Source organism: Phyllostomus discolor, chromosome 3 (assembly GCF_004126475.2).
Source record: "Phyllostomus discolor isolate MPI-MPIP mPhyDis1 chromosome 3, mPhyDis1.pri.v3, whole genome shotgun sequence".
Lineage (NCBI taxonomy): Eukaryota > Metazoa > Chordata > Mammalia > Chiroptera > Phyllostomidae > Phyllostomus > Phyllostomus discolor.
The window spans coordinates 162,107,941-162,129,309 of NC_040905.2; the positions used below are offsets into that span (position 1 = coordinate 162,107,941).

The 21,369-nt window shown below is 43.3% G+C and overlaps 1 protein-coding gene across 1 annotated transcript in view; it reads right to left on the minus strand.

Annotated features, from left to right (window-relative positions):
- The window catches only part of SLC1A1 (solute carrier family 1 member 1), a 72,290-nt gene extending 52,388 nt beyond the window's left edge, over positions 1–19,902 (minus strand). The window contains exon 1 of the mRNA XM_028522158.2: positions 19,384–19,902. Within this exon, the coding sequence (XP_028377959.1) occupies positions 19,384–19,474 (91 nt within the window). The 5' untranslated portion in view covers positions 19,475–19,902. The remainder of the gene's footprint in view (positions 1–19,383) is intronic.
- Between the last annotated feature and the right edge of the window lie 1,467 nt (positions 19,903–21,369).

A 21,369-nucleotide genomic window follows, 5' to 3' on the forward strand; every position in this document is an offset into this window, starting at 1 on the left:
CAATACCCTATTTTTTAAAAGATTTTATTTATTTATTTTTATGTGCCCCAACCAGGAACCAAACCCTCAAACAAGACATGTGCCCTCACTGGGAATCGAACCAGCAACCTTTCGTTTTGCAGGATGCTGCCCAACTGACTCATACCAGTTGATGCCGCACCATCCTGACTCTTTAGGGGTGTGTGTAAATGTATTTACCATACAGTAAAATTTACTTTTTTAGTGTATAGTCCTATGTCTTTTACCATGTGTTGTCGTAGACTGTTCTGCATGGCGTGGGTCCAGCTCCCACTGGGAGATGCACAGGACCCACACCCATGGATAGGTTCTCCCGTGGGGAATCAGGCTGCTATCAGTCTTGCTTTTTGCTAAAACTCCCTCACCCTGAACTGAGGACATTCACTGCAAACCAACTTCCTAAAAACCATGCTAAACCTTCCAAGGATGAATGTAACTGGTTCAACTACTCTTGCCTTTTCATTTGCAAATATCCCTCTTCTGTGATATGATTTAGTAGCATTGGCTCCTTTGTTTTCTGTAAAAGGTAACCACCTAAAGCAAACCTGTGCATAGTAAATGAGGACCACCTTGTAATGGGTGGAGAAACCCAATAAAGGCCTGTCATGGCAGAGGCCATGGCTTTTGATCCCCTTGAGAGAAAAGCCATGCTGTCCCTTTTCTTCCACCGGACTTGGTAGTCCATGTGAATGTCTCATTTCATCCATAATGACACGGACACTATGGGCCAGTGTCTGCATCAATGTGTTATAATTCTTACAACCACCATCAAAATTAGGATATGGATATAGAACAGCTCCATCATCCCAAAGAACTCCCATAAGCTATACGTTTATACACACACACACCCCTCCCCATGCCTATCCCTAACCATGGGCAAACACACATTTGTTCTCCATCACTATGGCTGTCTTTTTGAGAATGTCAGGTAAGTAGAATCCTACTATAGGTAGTCTTTTAAGACTGGCTTCTTTCACTGGCCATAATGCCTTTGAGAGTCATCCAAGTTTTGTGCATATGGATACTGTGCTCCTTTGTCTTGCTGAATGGATCACATCTTACAGATGGACTGTATTTGTTTATTCTTCCACTCAGTGAAGGATATCTGGGTTGTTTTCTGTTTGGGATGATAATCAATAGAGCTGCTAAACATCTGTGTACAAGTTTCTGCATGAACACAAGTTTTTCTTTTTCTAGGGCAGAGGTCCCCAACCTCCTGGCCTAGGACCAGTGTCTCGATCTGGGTCTGTTAGGAACTGGGCTGCACAGCAGGAGGTAAAATGGAATATAATGCACTTGAACCATCCCAAAACCATCCACCCTCAACCCTCCACCCTGCCCCACCCCCCTGGTCCATGGAAAAATTGTCTTGCACAAAACCCATCCTTGGTGCCCAGAAGGCTGGAGACCACTGTTCTAGGGCATAGACCTAGGAGTGCAACTGCTTGTCATTTGGTAAGTGTGTATTTAACTTTTAAGCTGCCAAACTGGTTTCAGAGTGGCTGGCTGTAACATCTGACATTCCTACCAGCAATGTGTGAGTACCAATGAGTAAGAGTACCAGTGTCTCCCAATCATCAGCACGTGGTACTTTCTATTGTAGCCATTCTAATAGGTGTGTAGTGGTTATCACATGGTTTCAGTGTGCATTTCTCTAATGGCTAATAATGAAGAAAGAACATCTTTTTGTGTGTTTATTTATCATCAGCTTATCCTCTTTGGTGAAGTATCTGTTCAAGTCTTTTGCCCAGTTTTAAAGTTGGGAATTTTGTTTTCTTATTATGGAGTTTTGATAATTCTTTATACATTATTGGTACAAATTCCCATTATGCTGGACATGTGATCTGTCGTTACCTTCTGGTGTGCAGATTGTTCAAACTCCCCTGCCCCGCCAGCTTTATTGTGTTACCACTGAAAAATTTAAAAAACTGCATGCATTTAAAATGTACAGCTTTATCTGATGTGTTCATCTCTTAACAGTGTCTTCCACAGAACAAAAGGTTTTAACTTTTTAAAAATACTCAATTTATCAATTTTCTTCCTTTATGAATTATGCTTTGAGGTAATGCCTAACTACAGGTCATGAAGATTTTTCTCTTGTTTTATTCTAAAAGTTTTATTTTACTTGTTTCCTTTAGATCTATGAGACACTTTGAGTTGATTTTTGTTAAAATGTGATGTTTAGATGGAGGTGCTTTCTTTTCTTTTTTTGCACATGTCGAGTTGTTCCAAAACCACTTATTGGAAAGATTATACTTTCTTCTTTGAACAGCTTTTACACTTTTGCCCAAAAATCAACCTGGACATATTTTCATGGGTCTATTTCTGGAATTTTCATTCTGTTATTATGATGTATGTGTCTATCCCTTCACCAATACTACAATGTCTTGATTACCATCCTAAAATAGGATAATACAATTTTTTCAACTTTCTTCTCCTTTGTCAAAATTATTTTAGTTATTCCAGTCCCTCTGCTTTTCCGTATAAATTTTAGAATCAGCTTCTCTGATATATCTGTAAAAACACTCCTGGAATTTTGACCAGAATTGCATTAAATCTATAAATCAACTTGTGGAGAACTGCCATCATTACTATGGTGAATCTTTTGATCTCTGAACAGGCATGTCTCTCCATTTTTTAGGTTTGTAATTTCTTTCACCAGTGTTTTGTAATTTTCAGCCTATAGATCCCATGTATATTTTGTTTTTCATATATGTGTATATATATATAGACACACACACACACACATATATATACACCTAACTTTTTATTTTTTGGAGATATTATAAATAATATTAAAAAAATTTCCCTTCCAATTATACATTGTTAATATGCAGAAACAATAACTGTTTGTGTGGGTATGTGTGCTAATCTTGTATCTTGCAACCTTACTAAATCACTTACTACTCTTAGGAATTATTTTGTAAATTCCTTGGAATTTCCTATGTAGACAAAATCATGTCTATGGTGAATAAGAAGAGTTTCATTGTTTTCTTTAAAATCTATGCCCTTGTTTCTTTTTCTAACCCTACTGCACTGGCTCAGGCTTCCAGTGACACGCTAAATAGAAATAGTGAGTGAGGACACCACTGCCTTATTCCTGGTTTTAGGCGGAAAGCATTCAGACTTTCACCATTAAATATGATATTAGCTATATATATATTTCTGTAGAATTCTTAAGAGTTTAAAGCAAAAATTTAATTGTAGTCCTTGCTTAATTATTCTCCTCTTCTTTCAGGGTTTAAAGTGGTTTCTGTCTAAATTTCATGAACTTCAAATCAAAGTATGTGGTTAATATCTAAACAATTTCAAATGCTTCTATAGCACTATGAATTCAACGATACAACCTATGAATGTGTACTGATCATACTCAAGAAATAGCTCAGGAAAACAAGGGATAACAAAATCAGAACATTTGCTGTAACTGCTGCCACTCTGGATCCATCGGCCCTGCTGACAATGGCACACCTCTCCACTCTCAATCTAAGGTGTAGCTGAACCTGTCATCAGTTCACAAGGGGTGGGTGGGGGCACGGCGGGGACATCAGGATGGGATGAGAGAGCGCCTTTGGCCTGGCCCATCAGATAATCACCTTCTCTTCCCTTTGCCCTAAAACCTATGGAAGAATGGGCACACACCCCAGTTATGGCCAAGTGCAGCCCAAGCTCCTGTTTGCACCTACAGGGGTCAGAAACTTCCTCTCCTCTGCCTCGCGTAGAACAGGAAAGCGGAAACCCTGAGTGTGCTGGCAGTCCTCTCACCACCTGAGGGAGTCTTGTCTGAGAGCAAAGACAATACAGGAGTGCAAAGACTACGTGTAAACAAAGAAAAGGCCAGGATGACCTTCAGAAAGTATGAATGATTTGAACCCCTGAATCCAGCTCTATTTCAAGCTGGTTACTATTTCTGAGTTTCTAAGCTATCTGACTATAAATGCTATGCCTCATCCCCAACTTTTCTGGCTTAAGCCTTTTTGACCTGGATTTTCTGTTAATTCCAATTAGAAGAGTTCTAAATTACAGGTGGAGAGAGAGGTGTCACTGGTATTCTGGGTGCCTCCTCCTCCAGCAACCACACCTGCTTTTTTTGGAGGGAAGAAAGGCTGGCCGAGGTTGGGGCAAGCCCCTCTAGATGTGGAGGCCGAGGGGGTGGGCCTGTGGGACAGGGCCAGGCAGGAGGAGAATGGTGATGCTGCTATGTAGTGACAGAAGTTAGTGGAACCATTATACTTATGTCTTGTTTGCCACCAGTATCACCAGACATCATCAGACCAACTTCTTTGCCATTATCCAAAGAACTTATATCTTTGTAACACTTCTTTTAGTCTGGCACTCAAATGCCACAGGGTTCTTTGCTGGTTAATCACCACTTGTCTATCAGATTTACTGTCTGCTCTTCTTCACCCTGCTTTGGTTCCCAATAGGCTGATGTCTACCAAGTGTGTAACCCAGAGCTCCTTGCTCTCTGGCTTTGGCTGGGTTTACCTGAGAAGGGACCCAGCTATAGATCTTAAAGATGGAAAGAGAGAAAGGTCATAGTATTTACTGCCTTCACTCCCTCCCTGTCTTGCCACAGTTCTAGCAGTGGCTGTGATCCTCTGTGGGCACACAGGGCCCCTCTGCCACAGCCCTAACCCTCACCGGACTATGGTTAACACTGCCCCCTCCCCTTTCCTATTCAGAGGTGAGCTTATAGCTTCTCACAGTTATCAGCCCTGGCTGCACTGCATTCCTTTATTGATTTCCATAACTCTGCCTAAATCTGTAAATTAAACACCTAACTCTGCAGTCACTTGATTGAATCTGATCATCTGTTTCCCGCCAGGCCCCAAACTGACACAGGCCCGCACCATCCTCAATCTCATCCAGCCGCAACAAACTCACCATTTCTTAAAGATGCTCTTGCAGTTGTGCCCTTGTTCACTTAGGCTCCCTTCTGAGGAAAACCCTTTGCCACTCTGTTAGCCTAGTGAACTCCACTTACCCCCCTAAACCTACTTACAGTGCCACCTCATCCAGAAAGCCTTTCCTATGCTCTCTTCCCAGGTGGAATGTATCTCGTCCGGGCCCTGCTGAGCTTCACCTGCATCTATTATCCCCTATAACAGACCTGTCTCCATGCTCACCCCACCCCTCTTAGGTTCTTGAGGCATAAGCACTGTATGCTCACTTCTGTACCCCCATTGCTCCAGGCAATGAGCTTGACACTCCACAGGTATTTGGTTAATACCTGCTGCACTGAACTGAACCGAATATGTTGCAATCACTATTTAAAGCATGTGATTACAAAGGAGAAAACAGAGGATGCCATTAGCAGAGCAGGAAAACTGGGCTACAGAAATATGGGTATAAATTCTGCCACACTGTCCCAGGGCCTTCAAACCTCTGTGCATCACAAATATGGCCTCTCCAGTAACTAACTCCCGACTCATGAGGCTGTCTTCCTTTGACAATGGCTAAGGTAGTACGCCCATGAGAAGTTGGATGCCTGGATCCTATGCTTTAGGACTTGCCCAGGCTTCTGGGGTCCCTGGAGTCCAGAGAGTTTGTTGGATTCAAATGAGGATGAGGCTGTAGAATAAGCCCACAGGAACCTATCTCTCCAGCAAGCATCCAACTGGTTTAAAGGCTAGCTTGTGAGTGTGAGTGAACCTTTCAATCTGGAAACAACCAGACCCTCCCTCACTCCCAAAGGTGTGTTAGTCCCACACAAGTATGTTTGGGTTATTTCCTGAGACACATATCTATGACTTGGCTCATGGATTCTAAAAAATCTTTTTTTTTCTTTTTAAACCTCTGGCCTACTTTCTTTATTTTAGTTCTTTTTTTTTTCTAACCTTCTTAAAATGGTTTATATCTGATCATCTCATGGGTGATTCCACCTATCGGCTTGCTTTATGCATTCCTATGAAAGACCTTTATCTACTTTGTGACCACACTCTATTCTCTCCCAATCTGGGTACATGGGCAAATATTTCACCTCCAAGGTACTGAAAGAATTACAAGACTCCTTATGCTGATGTCTGGTTTGGGAGGCTCTGGAATCCTCTGCTTGAAGGACACACTTTCTCCTCAGGTTTACCACCAGATTTCTGGGTATACTACCTCTTTGTCATGACCAGTTTTACAAGCCCTGTAAATGCCTTCTTGGTTCATTACACAACCTGAGGATGCCTTTGTTCCAGGTGTAAATGAAATCTGACTACCTCCCCAACAGTGTGTTTTAGTCAGAGCAGGGACAGAGATCGGCCTCTGGTGGAAATAAATCAGGCCTCCTGGACTTTCTAGACCCGTCACAAGCCTGGAATTCCTGGTCTGATGAACCCTGCATCTGGAACCCTAAGTCCAAGTAACTGGGACTCCCTGACTTTCCTCAGCCCATCCCTCAACTCTGCTTCAATAATTTATGTTATCTTGAACTCTATTCTCTGCGATTCCTAACCATGTGGCCTGCTGGCCAAGTGTTTACCCTTCTCTCCTAACTTCTGCGGAGCCATAACTCTGACCTTTCCTGCCACTCCAAGAAGGACTGCGGAAATATTCACTTTCATCTTCAAGTAGTTAGGACATATTTGAAGAATTTTATGGTATTTCTTTTTCTTTTTAAAGAAATTTTCTTTTTTAAAAATATTTTTATTTATTTATTTTTAGAGAGGGAAGGGAAGGAGAAAGAGAGAGAGAGAGAGAGAGAGAGAGAGAGAAACATCAATGTGTGGCTGCTGGGGGCCGTGGCCTGAAACCCAGGCATATGCCCTGACTGGGAATCGAACGTGCAATGCTTTGGTTCGCAGCCCACTCTGAATCCACCGAGCTACGCTAGCCCCGGAGGTATTTCTTAAATTAAAATGCAAGTGGTCCCCAGTGTTGAAAGGCTGGGTCAGGAATTTCTGTCTGTAAATGCCTCGGATGCCTCTCAAAATTCCAACTAGAAGAATAAAGATGAAGCCAGGACAGCTTGTTTGGTTATTCGAGAAAGGAAATAACATTCATATATAGAATGTTAAATAGGTCACGCATAGCCACTAAAAGGGGCCCGGATGCCTTTTCACACGGGATGAGAGTAGGGCCCCAGAAAACACACGGAGATGACATCATCTACTAGGGTCTTCAAACATGGTGAGTATAATCTTTACACAGTATCACTAAGGATTTTTATTCTTGGAATCTCAACGTTTTATGTTTGTGAGGACCTTCAGCCTCCATTCTCAGGATTGCCCTAAAACAACAGATTTCCCTGGGGCATGAGCAGAGGCTATACAAGAGGAGATAGAACCTATGTTGAGGGAGAAAGAGAGGATCTAAGCAAAACTCACAGCTGTGACCTCCCCTCCCCCATTGAAATCACAAACCCTTTCCCTAGAGCAGAGCAGAGCAGGACTCACAAAGTCTGTCTGAGCTCAATGATGAGCACACTTCAAGGAACTTCAGGGTTCTAGGTCTTACAGTCAGTGAGCCCACACTTCTATGGTTACTCACTTGAGGCTAAAAAAGCAACCAAACCTTACTCCATCATTTCCACTTAAATGATAGTAGATGCAAACATTTAGGGGTTTTTTTTGTTTGCTTTTTAATAAACATGCTAGTTGGAGATTGCTAGAAAATACTAATATTCAGTACGGGTGGCAAACCAGTTTCAGAGGAGATCTGGGTATGTTTCTCAGGGTCTGTGGGTTCTGAACCGGCAACAAGATCTCAATTTCCATTACTCTGTGGAACTCAAAATCTCCTCCATGTGAAGAAACCTCAGGACATTCTCTAGGTGTAAGAAAAAAGAAACAAATGATAAAGAAGCAGGAGCACAGCAAACCTGTTATGTCTCCTGGTTGACAATTAACTTTTGCTAATGAAAAAAGTAAAAACCCATCTTCAGACTCTTTAATGACCAAGTTTAGTATTTATCCAGGCAGAACAGGCAGTACAAACAGGCTAATTAATCACTTTCATAAAAATAATCTCCAGACGGGGAGAAAAACAGGCAGAATATGGATAAGGATGTGAACGGATGCATGGAGGGAGAAAGATAAGTTAACTAAAAGACACAGGAGTTGCCCACAAGGATGTACAGCCAACAATATGGTAATAACTATGTGTGGTGTCAGATGGGCACTAAACTTATTGGGGTGATCACTTTGTAAGTTATATAAATGTCTAATCACTATGTTGTACATCTGAAACTAATATAATATTGTATGTCAACTGTAATTGAAAATAAAAAAGACACAGGACGTGCTAAATATCACATTAAAAAAGACTCTACCACCCAAGGCTGATTCAGCTCCTGGCCAAGGCCAAACTTTGGGAAACCAGATGGATCTTCCATCTGTGCTAATCCAAAGAATCCTCTGAAGATTAGACTGGGGCTGCCGCCGGTTTCCTGAGAAGGTTGGGTCCTACTCAGGGTGGAGGGATGGCCTCCAGTTGGTGGTTTCAAGGCCACGCTGAGCTTGTACTAAAATGGTTTCAAAGCTGTTAAGAGACCAAGCCTGCCCTTCTGGGACCCCCAAGCTAGGAGTGAAGTATATTTAGGATGTTTTAGCTTTCGTAAAAGTCCCTCAGGGTCTTCATTCAAAACCATACAACTGAGCAGGTAACCAGGGGATCAGTGGAATAGGCTTGTCAAGGATTCACTTCTTATTCAATGAAGGTTTTGTAACCAGTCAAAAATATTTCAGGGCATCTCCTGTAAGTAGGTGCAATGCCATGATTGTGAGAGACCCATATAAAGCAGCCTTTTTTTAATCCTCAGGAAACTGAGGTAAGAAAAAGAAGTGGTGAGAATGTACCAAGTCATAGTTCCATAATGATGAAATTGGACGTAAGATAAGATAAAGACCTCTGTACTCATCTCCTTATCTTTGCTTGGGTTTGTAATCTTTCCAATCTTCAGGTCCAGGACAACTAGTACACCTGTCCACGGCCATGCCTGGTGTCTGTCCTTCAGGACTCTTTTTCCATTCCACCTCTGGTGGAGGAAGGCCCAAGGTGCGCTGTAGCTTTCTCAGGGCACTTCGCACACAGGCTCACATGAGTGATATCTTTGCACACGCTGCCTCTGAGAGACTAAGACAAACACAGACTTCAACTCTGCATCTCTTGCCAGTAACATCAATACTTGTTCAATGTAAATTGAGTTCCTAATTGATTGCTAAATGAATAGATTTTCCCAGCAATGGATGATACTTTTCATCTTACATGCAAATTCCCTTTAATTGACAGTGGCTGTCTGGAGGACATTTTGGGGGACTCCGAGACCCTAACAAAGCTGTGTGGTAAACAGAGCTGTAACCAATCAGTGACGTCTGCCCAGGGCAGGATTGGGAGTGGGGTGTCAATGCAGCATAATTTGGGAATACAAATGAAAGGTTATTGGAACACGGCAAAGGGAAATTATCTCCCTCTGAGCAGTCAGAGAAGTCTATATGATAAAAGTAAAAATTAGATCCATCTTCAAGGACAGGTAGGACAACAGTGGGTAAAACACATGAGCAAAAAAAAGTACTAGGGTGGGAAAGCACAACACATCCTGGGAAAGCAACTAGGAGACAAGTTCGCATAAAGGGTTTATGCAGGAAAAGAAAGGGGGAAAGGACCAAATCCTATGGAATGTTCCAAGTGAAGGGGCAGAATAGAGAATAACCAAGAGACAGAGACAGGCTGGAGCAAGAGGGAAGACAATAGGTTTCATGTAGCTACTGTCCAAGAATGAAGTCTACAAGAATGATTTTAACTTTCAATTAGGTACATCGAGGTTTGCTACGAAGGAAGTAGCCTTGCTTAATGGTTAGTAACCTCCGTTTTGGAGTCAGACAGCCCTGGGTACAAATCCCAGCTCCGAATGACCTCAACCTCATAATTTAAACCTTGTAAGTTTCCATCTTCATATCTGTAAAATGAGCAAACTTCCTACTTCGTGGTGCTGAGGGTCAAATGGGAAAGAAGTGTGCATATATTTCATAGCAAGCCCTCAATAAATATTAGGTATTATGCTTGTTTAACCATAAGAGAAAGAACTTTTCAAAATGTCTCCCTCATTGTCTCATAATCTAGGGAATCTTATATGAAACCTATAAAGTGGTTAAGTGGCTCAGAGAACTATTAAGTATATGAAATACTTACAGAAATTGAGCAAAATCAGTTTATTTTCCAGTAATGGGAAGAGGCTTGGACTTAGGCTTTCTATAGTTAGGTATTCCTGGCAATGGTGAATTTTTTTTGTTGACTTAATTCTTCACTGAGTTATAAGTAACCAGTTAACTATCAAGCAATAGAACAGTGGTAAAAAAATTAATTCTGTGGTCTCACTTAAGCTCTTTCCTCTAAGGGATTACCTCTTAGTCGAGTCACTAAAAGTAGTTTTAACCATCGAGAGCACTGAGCCCCAAAAGTTGTCTCAGCGCAGTTGTAAGAGCAAGCACACACTGCAGAACCCCTCGAAGGTGCTTTCTGAATCAACGTGCTGGTCCCAAAGGCCTTCTCCTTGCTTCCATGTGCAGACCCAGCAGAAAGTCACATGATGCTAGCTTCGGGACCTGTCCTGGTCATGTGAAGATCTACTGTGACAAATGTCCTGCCTGACATTGGTTGTCAGGCAACTCTGCGGCCAAAAGGACCCTGGGAACAAAGGCTTCAGCTTGAGCATGGAGTGCCTGGTGAGAGGGTCTTATATCCTGAGTGCTGGGTCTGGGTCTTGGGGTTGAAAATGAACCACAGCGTCCTCCACTCCCGAGTGAGTGGCACCATTGCCTTGAGCTCACACAGCTGGGCCTGGGCCTGGGTGAGGAATGATCCGGGACACACGGCACGAGGTCCATCCATGCAGGAAAATGCGGGAGTATTTGCTGGAAAGGGAATACCCCACCTCTGGTAGTGGAACTGGCGGTCCAAACCCACGGTTAGTAACATTGCTGGCAAACAGTGAGTCACAGAAACACTTCCTTTCCATTAACAGAGGTGTTACTGTGGAGCGGACTAATTGCAACAGGGCACTCTTTGTTGCAATTTGGGGCTGTTTCCTCAGCAGGATAATGAATTCCTGCCTTCTAAATCTATCTGTGAGCTAAACTATAGCTCCAAAGTGAATCATTGGCTTAATAGTAGTGTCTCCAATATTGCCTGCTATAGAGGTATGTTTAACATTCAAAATAGGAAAGCCCATTGCAACACTTGCTACTTTAACAGACACCGCTGCAGGGGAGTTTAAATGGGCCACTCAATGTCATCTAAAATGAGTGCATTTTCTTCAACAGTGCTCGAGTCCCCATAGTACACGTGACCCCAGATCTCCAGCAAAGGGAGAGCTGCAATTCCTCAGGTGAACAGAGCTTCCCTGGCACCAGGCCAGCGTGTCACTGATGTCCTCCCTGTAGGACAGTTATTTTCATTCTCAGCCCTGTTCAAAGTACTCACAATTCTCACAAGTAATTAATGTGGGAAGCTCTCTCCCTTTACAAGCAAGTGCTCACAGGAGCATACGTGTGCTCTCAAACAGCCAATTCCTAATCCCATTTATTCACACCTTGTCTGGTTAATGCAGGGTTTTTACCCATCTGAGGTACTACATGAGCTCTCCTATATCCTGATTTAGCATATAATAATTTTATTCATCTTCTGTCTTCATCTGAAGCTACCTTTATTTCTTCTGTCTGTTGCTCAAACTTTGGGTAAATTCAATTCTGTAGTTTTATTGTATATCTGTAAGCAATGTATCTCAGGTTAAGCAACATCTAACAAAATATTGAATATTTAACAACCATCTTTTTTCTGAGCACTGAACACAGACACACACACACACACACAACCCCGTTCCCTTTTCTCTGCACCTGAACCATTTATACAGCCCTCCCAAAAGATGCATTAAGAATGTATATACCAACTCTGATGTGCAGAGTCTAGCACTTAAAATAATTTTTAAAGATTCATTTTATAGTTTTAGATAATTTTATGTGAGGGTTTGGTGTGATGGACTGGAGGCACATATCAGTACAAAAAACACCCCCAAACCAGAATCTTTTCAGTGATCCCCTAAATCTGTTGGGTTCTGATTTGGTTTCAAAGATGAAAGCACCAGACCTAGGCACTCAAAGCCCAAAATTCTTTTTCTAATTCTTCAATATGTGGAACTCAGGCCAAGCCAGATAAAGGACCTTTTTTCTAAGGTACATAAGCAGATATGTACTATATATATATATAGTAGTATATATACTATATATATATAGCACATACTATATATATAGTATATATATACATATATGGAAATAGCATAACTTTATTGGAACTCTTATTACTACTCTAATGAATAATCTAATACTGACATAGGGCATTACCCTGGTTAACAGCCCCAAATACAATTTACATGATTATATTCAAGTCACTGGTCAAGCATTTCAAATGCAGAACAACTGACTCAATGTCCAGGTCATTTTATCCTCTAGTAGTGACCTTTAACCTTCCCTCAGTTCCTTATGGAAGAGTTCCTCTGGCTCCTAGCAATGAACTGAGGAATCGTAAAGCTAGAAGGAATTGCGAGAGATTTTCTTTCTTTATTTTTTTTATTGTATTTTTCCATTACCATTTATCCCCCTGATATTTCCTCTCTCCCGCAATCACCACACTGTTGTCCCTGTCCATGTGTCCTTTTTCCTTCTTGCTCAGTTTCTCTACCCTCTAACCCCACCCCATAGTTGTTACCCAGCTCTCCATCTGTGAGTCTGTCTCTATTTTGCTTGTTAGTTCAGTTTGTTCACTAGATTCCACATATGAGTAAAATCATATGGTATTTGTCTTTCTCTGACTGGCTTATTTCACTCAGCATCATGTTCTCCAGGTCCATCCATACTGTCACATTCACACTCACCTACTAACACAAGGACAGTAAGTACTCAGGACACTTACCACTACTTCCTGATCCTAAGCCTTTGACCAACATCAGCAATCAATTTCAGAACTTTGTTTTCAATCCTTTCTTAACAAATATATCACACCTATCAGGGAGTTGGCACAACAATGGAATTCTCTTTGCTCTTCTAGTTAATCTAAATCCTTCTTCTTTTTGATAAGAAACAAAGGTCCAGAGAGTTAACTATCAGATGTATTTTCTTACATAGCTTTTACAAGTCTATTACTTTGAGTCATTTTATTTCCTAGTGCCTACCAGGGGTAATAGGAGTGCTTTTGCCCCTAAGAGGTCTATAATCTTGTTTTGAGGAGTAAAAGAGAAACATTCTTGATATATATATATATATATATATATATACACACACACACACACACACACACACACACATATGTAAATTAAATGTTAATCTTTCTTAATGATGCAGATCAGAGGAGGCTGAAATAAATTTATGGCAGAAATGGAGTTTGAGTTAAACTCTGGGCTCATTTATTCCCTCAATAAACAAGGATGACATTTTACCAACTCTCCTGGGTCAAAAATGACTCAACAATTCAACAAATGTGTTGAGCCTACCAGCACTGTGACAGGAGCTGTGGGGACCCACAGAAGCACCACAGAATTCCTTCCCTCTAAGGCTTATGGGTCAGTATGAGAGGCAGGAAAATTAGAATGTATTCTAACTACAGGCTAATAAATACCAAGTAGATACTGGTTCTGTACAATGGCAGAACATATCAGTTCTTTTCAAGCTGGTGTCCCCTCCAGGACTCCCTCTTCTGCTAGAGGTTACCACCTCCTCCTCCTATGGACCCATCCAGCCAAGCCCCAGCAGGTTAACCCACAGAAGACGGAGCACAAATGTCTTTTCCTTTCCACTCACACTGCACTGCCCAGCGGAGACCTCCATCTCTCCCCATCTGGACCTTAACAGTAATCCCGTGGTGGGTCTGCCCACCTGCACGTTTGCCCTCCTTGGATCCATTTTCCACATCCATCCACCTCAATGATCTTTTTCAAGTGCAGCTCAAACTATGTCGTTGCCCAGCTTAATCCTCAGGACCATGTCCAAACTCATCAGCATGGTATTGCAGGCCCTACAGGATCTGGCCCCTGGCCTCTGCTGCAGCCTCGCTTTTTTGTTTTTTCCACATCACTCAATTGCACCCTCTGCTCCAGTCACACCAACTTGCTTACTTAGAAAGTAGGAAGGGCAGAATTTTAAGGTGGAAAGAAAACCAGGGCAGCCTCATGGACAGTAGTGTAAGGGCAGGTCTGAGCCCAAAGTGGAGACCAGCCTGGCTGATCAGTCTGGCAAGTGCCCTTGGAGCAGTGCCCCTCCGCTGCACACACGGCAATTGTGAGAGTCCTGTGGAGGCGCATCCCTGCCCCTTCTCAGTCCCACTGCATGGTACAGAACCCTTTTTCTCCCCACCCCAACACAGCACTCAGCGGGATGACTGTGGCTCCCAGGTGGGTCTGCAAGGAGATGGGGAGGAAGATGTAGGAGGAGAGGCAGCCTGAAGGAGGAGAAGGAGAGGAACAGGGAAACCTGGTACTGCCAGTTATTATTAGAATCGCAGTTTTCTGATCCATATAATGGCAAAAATGCCTATAGTAGCAAAAAATGTTTTCGAAGCATTTCCTAAGATTTCATTAGCTATGAGAGAAATTAGCCATAGAAAAGGGTGTAATAAGTAAAACACATAGGTTAACTGCATTAGCCTCTTAAACTGGTACTGTCTCCTTCTCCATCTTGTCTCTGCAGTCTATGGTCAAAGCAGCTGTCAGGGAGAGCCGATACAACCAGACCATGTCACTGCTCTGCTCAACAACTTTTAATGGTTTCCCTCCTCCCAGTAAAAGTCAAAGTCCTTACAATATAAGAGCTTACACCATCCTAGTGCTGTCTCCCTCCTAGCCTCCCACCTCATCCACCTCTCCTCACTCCACTGGCTGCCCTTTCTCAAACAAGCCAAGATGCTCCCCAGATACCTGTTCCCTCACAGGTTCCCTCACCTCTTTCCAATCCTAAGTCAATTGTCACTTTCTCAGCAGGGTCTTCCCTATAATCCTATTTAAAACTGCACCCTCCAGCCTCCTTCCTGCCTTGTGTTACTCTAGAGCACTCTCACTATCTAACATACTCTATTCTACTTTATCCATCTACTGTTACTATCTACCTCTCTCCACTTGAACATACAAGTTCCATGAGGGCAGGAGTATTTATTGATTTGTTCACAGGTGTATGCTCTAGCTCTAGAACAGCCCCTGACACACAGTGGGTGGCTAATATATATTTGTTGAATGGACAAATGATTTAAGTGCTGGTTACTGCCAGTATATTCCAAGGCTGAACTGATTAGAGGCCCAGCAGGACCAGGCCAGGGATCTGCCAGAACAAATGGGCTTTGTGGACACCAAAATACATTTTGAATGCTGCAGCACACAAGGCTCTGTGCAGGTGATTCGCAGGCACAGAAAAACAGAGCAAGAGAGCATGTCCCCCGACTCAAATTAGCACTGGCAGATGTACACTATAGTAGCTCCGGCTCAACACATACGAGGCTGGTGCAAGCATATACTCAGAATGCAAAGGAATTGGTCTTGGTTCTAGACAATGGAATCTGAATCCAAAAATGATTGCTTCCTTGGGTGCAACCATTTCTAGAATGTTATTCAAAGAAAGTTATTCAGAATTAATAAGCTTGCCAGTTCTGTCATGTAAATGACATCTATTTCCTTTTCTGAAAAATCCATAAGCTAGAAATCAGCTTTTCCACATGACTGAGATAAAGTACAACCTGTCTATCTGTATAGGCAGATCAGTCTTTATGCTGTGAACAGGGTGAGGACCCCATGAATGCTCTACCAACATTCCACACGGTATGATCCTTACTGGGGGACTCAATCAGAAAGCTCCGGCACAGAGTTCTCACACAGTGATTGTGCTTGAACAGAGTTCCTGCCTGGAACACAAAAATTCTTCCCTTAGTTTCTGCCTGTTCAACAAACTGAGAATCAGGCTATGGGGCACAAGACAAAATGATTAATCCTTTCCATATTCTTTTAAAAAATGAATAATGCTCTGGAGGCTGGTATTCACCTAGACAGGGTATGTCATCAAAACACATGAATCACCTGGAACTCTGTAGTATAGGGCGGACACTAAGCAGAACAGAGAAATATCGTGAGACTTTATTTCACAAGAAAATATTAACTTCCTCAGAGTCAAATTATTCAGATTCACCTTAAAATAACATTTATCAAGTGCTTATTATGTCCCGCGTACACAACAGTGTTTTTCACATTACATTAACCAATCTTAATAACAAATGAGGTAATGATAAATATCCCTATTTCCTAGATGAGGAAATTGAGGATCCTAGAGAATAAGAGATTTATTGAAATGGTAGAGCCTGGCAGCATCAGAATTCAAATCCAGCACTCCTGATTCCAGGCTCTGGGCTCATTCTACTATACTACAGGAGCAGGGAAAAGCCTGTAAGAATTGTAATGAAAGCAATGAAAATTGTTCCTAATGGTATTTTAGTAAAGGTTTCTCATCTAGAAATCCAAGATATTAATTCTAGGACCTTGTAGGCTTTCACAGAAATTAACAAAGATGGTTATTTAACTATTCAAACTCATCTTGTGAATAAAAATTTGAGAAAATGTTTAGCACTTATCATCTCCTTGTCCATGAAAAGAATGAACTTTTACACATAACAAAAGACATACTATGTCTTGAAAAATCAAAGAGTTTAAGCTGGTTCATACTTTTGCCTCTCATTTTATTTATTTTTATTTTTTATTTTTTAAAGATTTTATTTATTTTTAGAGAGAGGGAGGGAGAAAGAGAGGGAAACATCATCCCATGGTTGCCTCTCGTGTGCCCCCTGCTGGGGACCTGGCCCACAACGCAGGCATGTGCCCTGACTGGGAATCCAACCAGCGACCCTTTGGTTCGCAGGCCTGAATCCACTGAGCCATACCAGCCACAGCATGCCCCTCATGATATTTTAACAATCAAAATATTTTAAAGTGTCAGGGCTGCTGACTTATAGGAGGGACCAAACATTTCAATGGCTGTAATCAGAAGATGACATTCTGTCAGGGTAGTTAATAAATTTAAGAGTTTTTACTTCTTTAAGATTCATGTGCTAAAAGGTCCAGAAAGGAAGCTATATGAAGATGTTTGTAATTTTCTGTATCAATTAAGATTATAAAAGTAAACATCATAACTTCCTAAGGGTTTATGGATGGACTCAGCATCACTGCTGCAAGTTAGCTGGAATTTCACTTCTGGCTAAGCAAATGAGCTTGTGTAGACTACACAAACAGGCATAACTTCCACACAGGCCCAGTGCTCTGAAGAAGGAGGAAAAAAGGAAGACCCTGGGAAGTGCCTGTGATGGATGGGCACACTGGGGGTGGCCTGCACTTGACACTTCTCAGACCAGGAGCAGAAACACTAGGTGACTCTCCCATGTTGCTCCTGAAGAGGCAACTGTCCAGAAAGACTTCAGCTTTGAATTTTTATTTGTTGGTTTTCTTTTCTGAATCAAGCTCCTGGGCTCACTCACATTAAAACTGGAGGAAAAAAGGCTCCAGCCTGGTAGCTCAGCTGGTTAGAGCATCATCTTGATACACCAATGTTATGTGTTCAGTCCCTGGTCAGGGCACATACAAGAATCAACCAATGAGTGCACAAATTGTGGAGCAACAAATCAATGTTTCTCTCTCTCTCTCTCAAATCAGTAAATAAAAAATAAAAATAAAAATAAACTAGAGGAAAATGACCATCAGAACTGAAGGCGAAGTCTGCAAAATAGGCATGTAATCCCTCTTGACCACGAAGATGTTTTTATGCAACAGGTTTTAAAGGCCGGGGAACGACTGCTCAAAATCCTTTCCAAACAAGCAACACTTGGTTAACAGGTGAGATTCTCTATCTCTGGAGAATTGATGGCAAAAAGGCAGGATTCCACTTCCACAGGAAATCGGGAGGAAAATGCTAGCTGAGGATTACTGACCCCCCAAAACTGTTCTTAAACTGAGACTTAACATTAACTCTGGACTCTTATCACAAGGAATACAATGAAGGACATCTTATCTATTCAGCTGCAGGGAAATCAAATCACTTTCTTTGTAGTATCTGCCATTTAAACATTTAAGCAAGATAAATATTCCCTAAAAACACTCCAGGCCACTTGGCCATTCTACAGGCAGATACAGTAGAGGTCAGCGGTCAAGACGTGGTTCTCCACTTCTCTCCTTTCCTCTCAGAAATGGCCTGTACTAAGGCAATTCAAGAATGTTATTTATTTACTAGAAACCTGACTTCACTTTGCACAAGGTTCTGGAGGAGCAAATCTGGGGAATTAAAAGGCGGGGCAGGCAACACCAAATATTTTGAGATGTAGAAGCAGCAGGTGCATGAGGTTGGGAAAGGAGCAGGCTTTCCCCAATCTCCCCCCAGCAAACCCAGCTTCTGTTTCCAAATGGAAGGGGGGATTTGAAGGAGTCTCACCTGCTGTGTGTCCTCACCTGTGTGAACTTACAGCATAAAGGAGACAGACAAGGCTCCAACCCAAGGAGGAGCATTCCAGAGCCCAAGTTGTGAAAGAGACAAACTGGCAGAAATTCAGAATCTAAACAGGAAGAACTCATACCTCTGAGCAATGGCTCAGACATCCACCTAGTCCTGTGATCTGTCAGGAGTGAATCACTTAAATACATTTTTGTTGAAAAACAAGCAAACATGACTTAAAAATAATTTTCAATAGAAAAACAAAGCGGGGAGCAAGGAAGTTCAGGAAGGCTATCTCCACACATTGGCAGGGCGTGAAAGGGAGAAATCTAGGTTCTCCTAGGTCTCTTCTCCCTACCTCCGTGACCTCTGAATTTAGCACGAATGTGAGCCTAGTGCAGGCAGTCGGTGCTTGCTGCCTGGGAAGGAACCTTTTCAGGCACTGCCTACGGAGTTGAAGGGCAACGCCCCCATCCTACTGCCCTGGCCATCCCTGAGGTTAAGGTGCCTCTTGCAGTCCAAATGAGAACTGTAATTCACAAGCTCTGTCCCGGCAGCGTGGTTCACGCCAAAAATTGGAGAGCAGGTGTAATTAAAAAAAAAATTAAACCACGTTTGCTTCCACACAGGAAGAACTGAAAGCTACATGCTTCCCTTTCCCCCTTCCAAACCCTTTTAATCATTTTGGGTAAAGCAGGAACCCGCAGCTCGTGGAGCACCCATTGGAGAGTTCCGGAAGAGCTTTGTTCTTGGCATGCACAAAACAATACCCTTGTGGGGAAGCTACCGCATGGAGTCCAACGCCGAGGAGGCGCCGAGGAACCCGACCACTGGATGTGCCAACGCCTGGCCCACCCTTGAAACCCCCTGCCCTGCACGCGGCCTGGGCTCCGGCCGCGCGTGAGGGTGCGCGCGTGGCCCACCCCGCCGCTCCACTCACCTAGCACCACCGCGGCGACGGTGGAAAGCAGCAGCCAGTTATTCTTTAGGAAGCGCTTGAAGTCGCATCCCTTCCTTGCCACTTTCCTCATGGCGGGCGGTTGGGCTTGGCGCCGAGGTGGCGGGCGGCGGGGCGGCTGCGGTGAGGGGTACTTGGCCGGGCGTGTCGGGCCCGGAGGACCGGCGGGCAGCGGTTCCGCAGCGCAGTGCAGGCGGGATGCAGGAGCGTCGGGGAGAGGGTGCTGTCACAGCCGCTGTCACCGCTGCCACTGCCACCTGAGACTGCGCGCAGCGCTTTCCGCTCGTGAATACGCGTGGCGAGCGCGCCGGGCTCCTCCTGCCGCCGCTGCGCTGTACGGCGCGCGTGCCAACCAGCGAGAAAGGAGGGAGCAGCTACGAGGGCTGGGAGGTGGGCAGGTGCGTGTCTGGAGCGCCTGCGGTCACGGTGGAACAGGCGTGGGAGCGCGCGCAGCACTGAGTCTAAAGCTGGGGCAGCGACTCCGGGAACCCTGTGCCCCGCCCCACCCTTCTCATGAAGTGTCTCGCCTTTCCCCCCCTCCCCCCTCCCTGGCCAGGAATTTCGCAGGAATTGGGGTTTCCTCCTCTCGGTAATCCAGAGAGGGCGGAGCCACGGACTCTTTTGGTTTGGCCTTTAACTCTGCACGACTCTTCCCCTCCCCTTTCTCCACACTAGCCATTCCCAGCTCGTCACCGCAGGACGTAGTACTCTTTCGGGTGGGGGTAGTTGGGGAAAACTGAGGTCTGCTTTGGGTTCTCTTTGCTTCCCCACGTAGCATCGAGGAGGAGGGAAAGAGTTCTGGCTGGGAGGGCAATACAGGACTTGGTGAACTTTCACTCAAGGCCTCTAACCATCTCGCCTCCCTTCACCCCAAGGATTATTAACTCTCCTCGTTGAGTAGCAGGAGGTGAAGGTCCAACAAGATCCTCTGTGGACATATGGCTTGGAATGGGCCCTCTTAGAACTTCACTTCTGCTCTTTGGGAATGGCTCTGTGGCTGACAAAAGCCCCAAAACTGGGAGACTTGGCAGAGTAATCAGGACTGAGATCCTGACCAAGTGATTGTGAGAAGGAAGTGGGCAGGCCCCTCTCTAAGGCCAAATGCATTGGAAAGGCAAACAGGAGAGTTGGGAGAAACTAGGTAAGTGGTACCAGATATACAATGCACGGCAGAGTGAATATTCTAATTTTCTTCTGTTACCCAGTTTTCTTACCGTTATTTACACAAATAATGTCCTCTTTTCACCACATCACTACCTTTGCACCTTCTCGTTGCCTTCTCTTTAGATTTACTAACGTTGAGTAACCTCGAATTTTTTGCTATTGTGGAGCCTACTCTGTCATCGGGGAGGTTGGAGGATCTCACCAGCTAGATTTTCTGGTGACTAAAACTCCACCATTACTTTGGCTTAATTGATACCAAGTATCTTAGAAGAGATAATAAATGAATTATGGACCAAGGGTGTCCAACCCACAGCCCAGGATGGCTATGAATGTGGCCCAACAAAATCGTAAATTTACTTAAAATATTATGAGATTTTTTTTGTTTTTGTTAGTGTTTGTGTATTTAATGTGTGGTCTAAGACAACTCTTCTTCCATGGTGGCCCAGAGAGGTCAAAAGGTTGTATACCCTTGGCTATGAATGAGCTTATCAGCTCCTTTCCAGGAATTAAGTTTTGAGAGAAGGGAGGATAGAGGGATATCAAGGTCGCTGTGTGCTGAGAAAGATATGAAGAAAAGTCAGGAAAAGGGAAACTATCAAAAAAGAGGAAACAAAGATATTCATCTCACAGTAAAAAAAAACTAGAAGTACTCAGATGTCCAACATGAAAGGAATAGTAAATATATTATGGAACTCCCATGCAACAGTACACTGTGCAACCTGTATAAAAGAAGGTTATGAAATTTCTAATAGAATAGGCTAGCACATTATAACATTATGGGGGGAAAAGATTAAATTAAAAGAT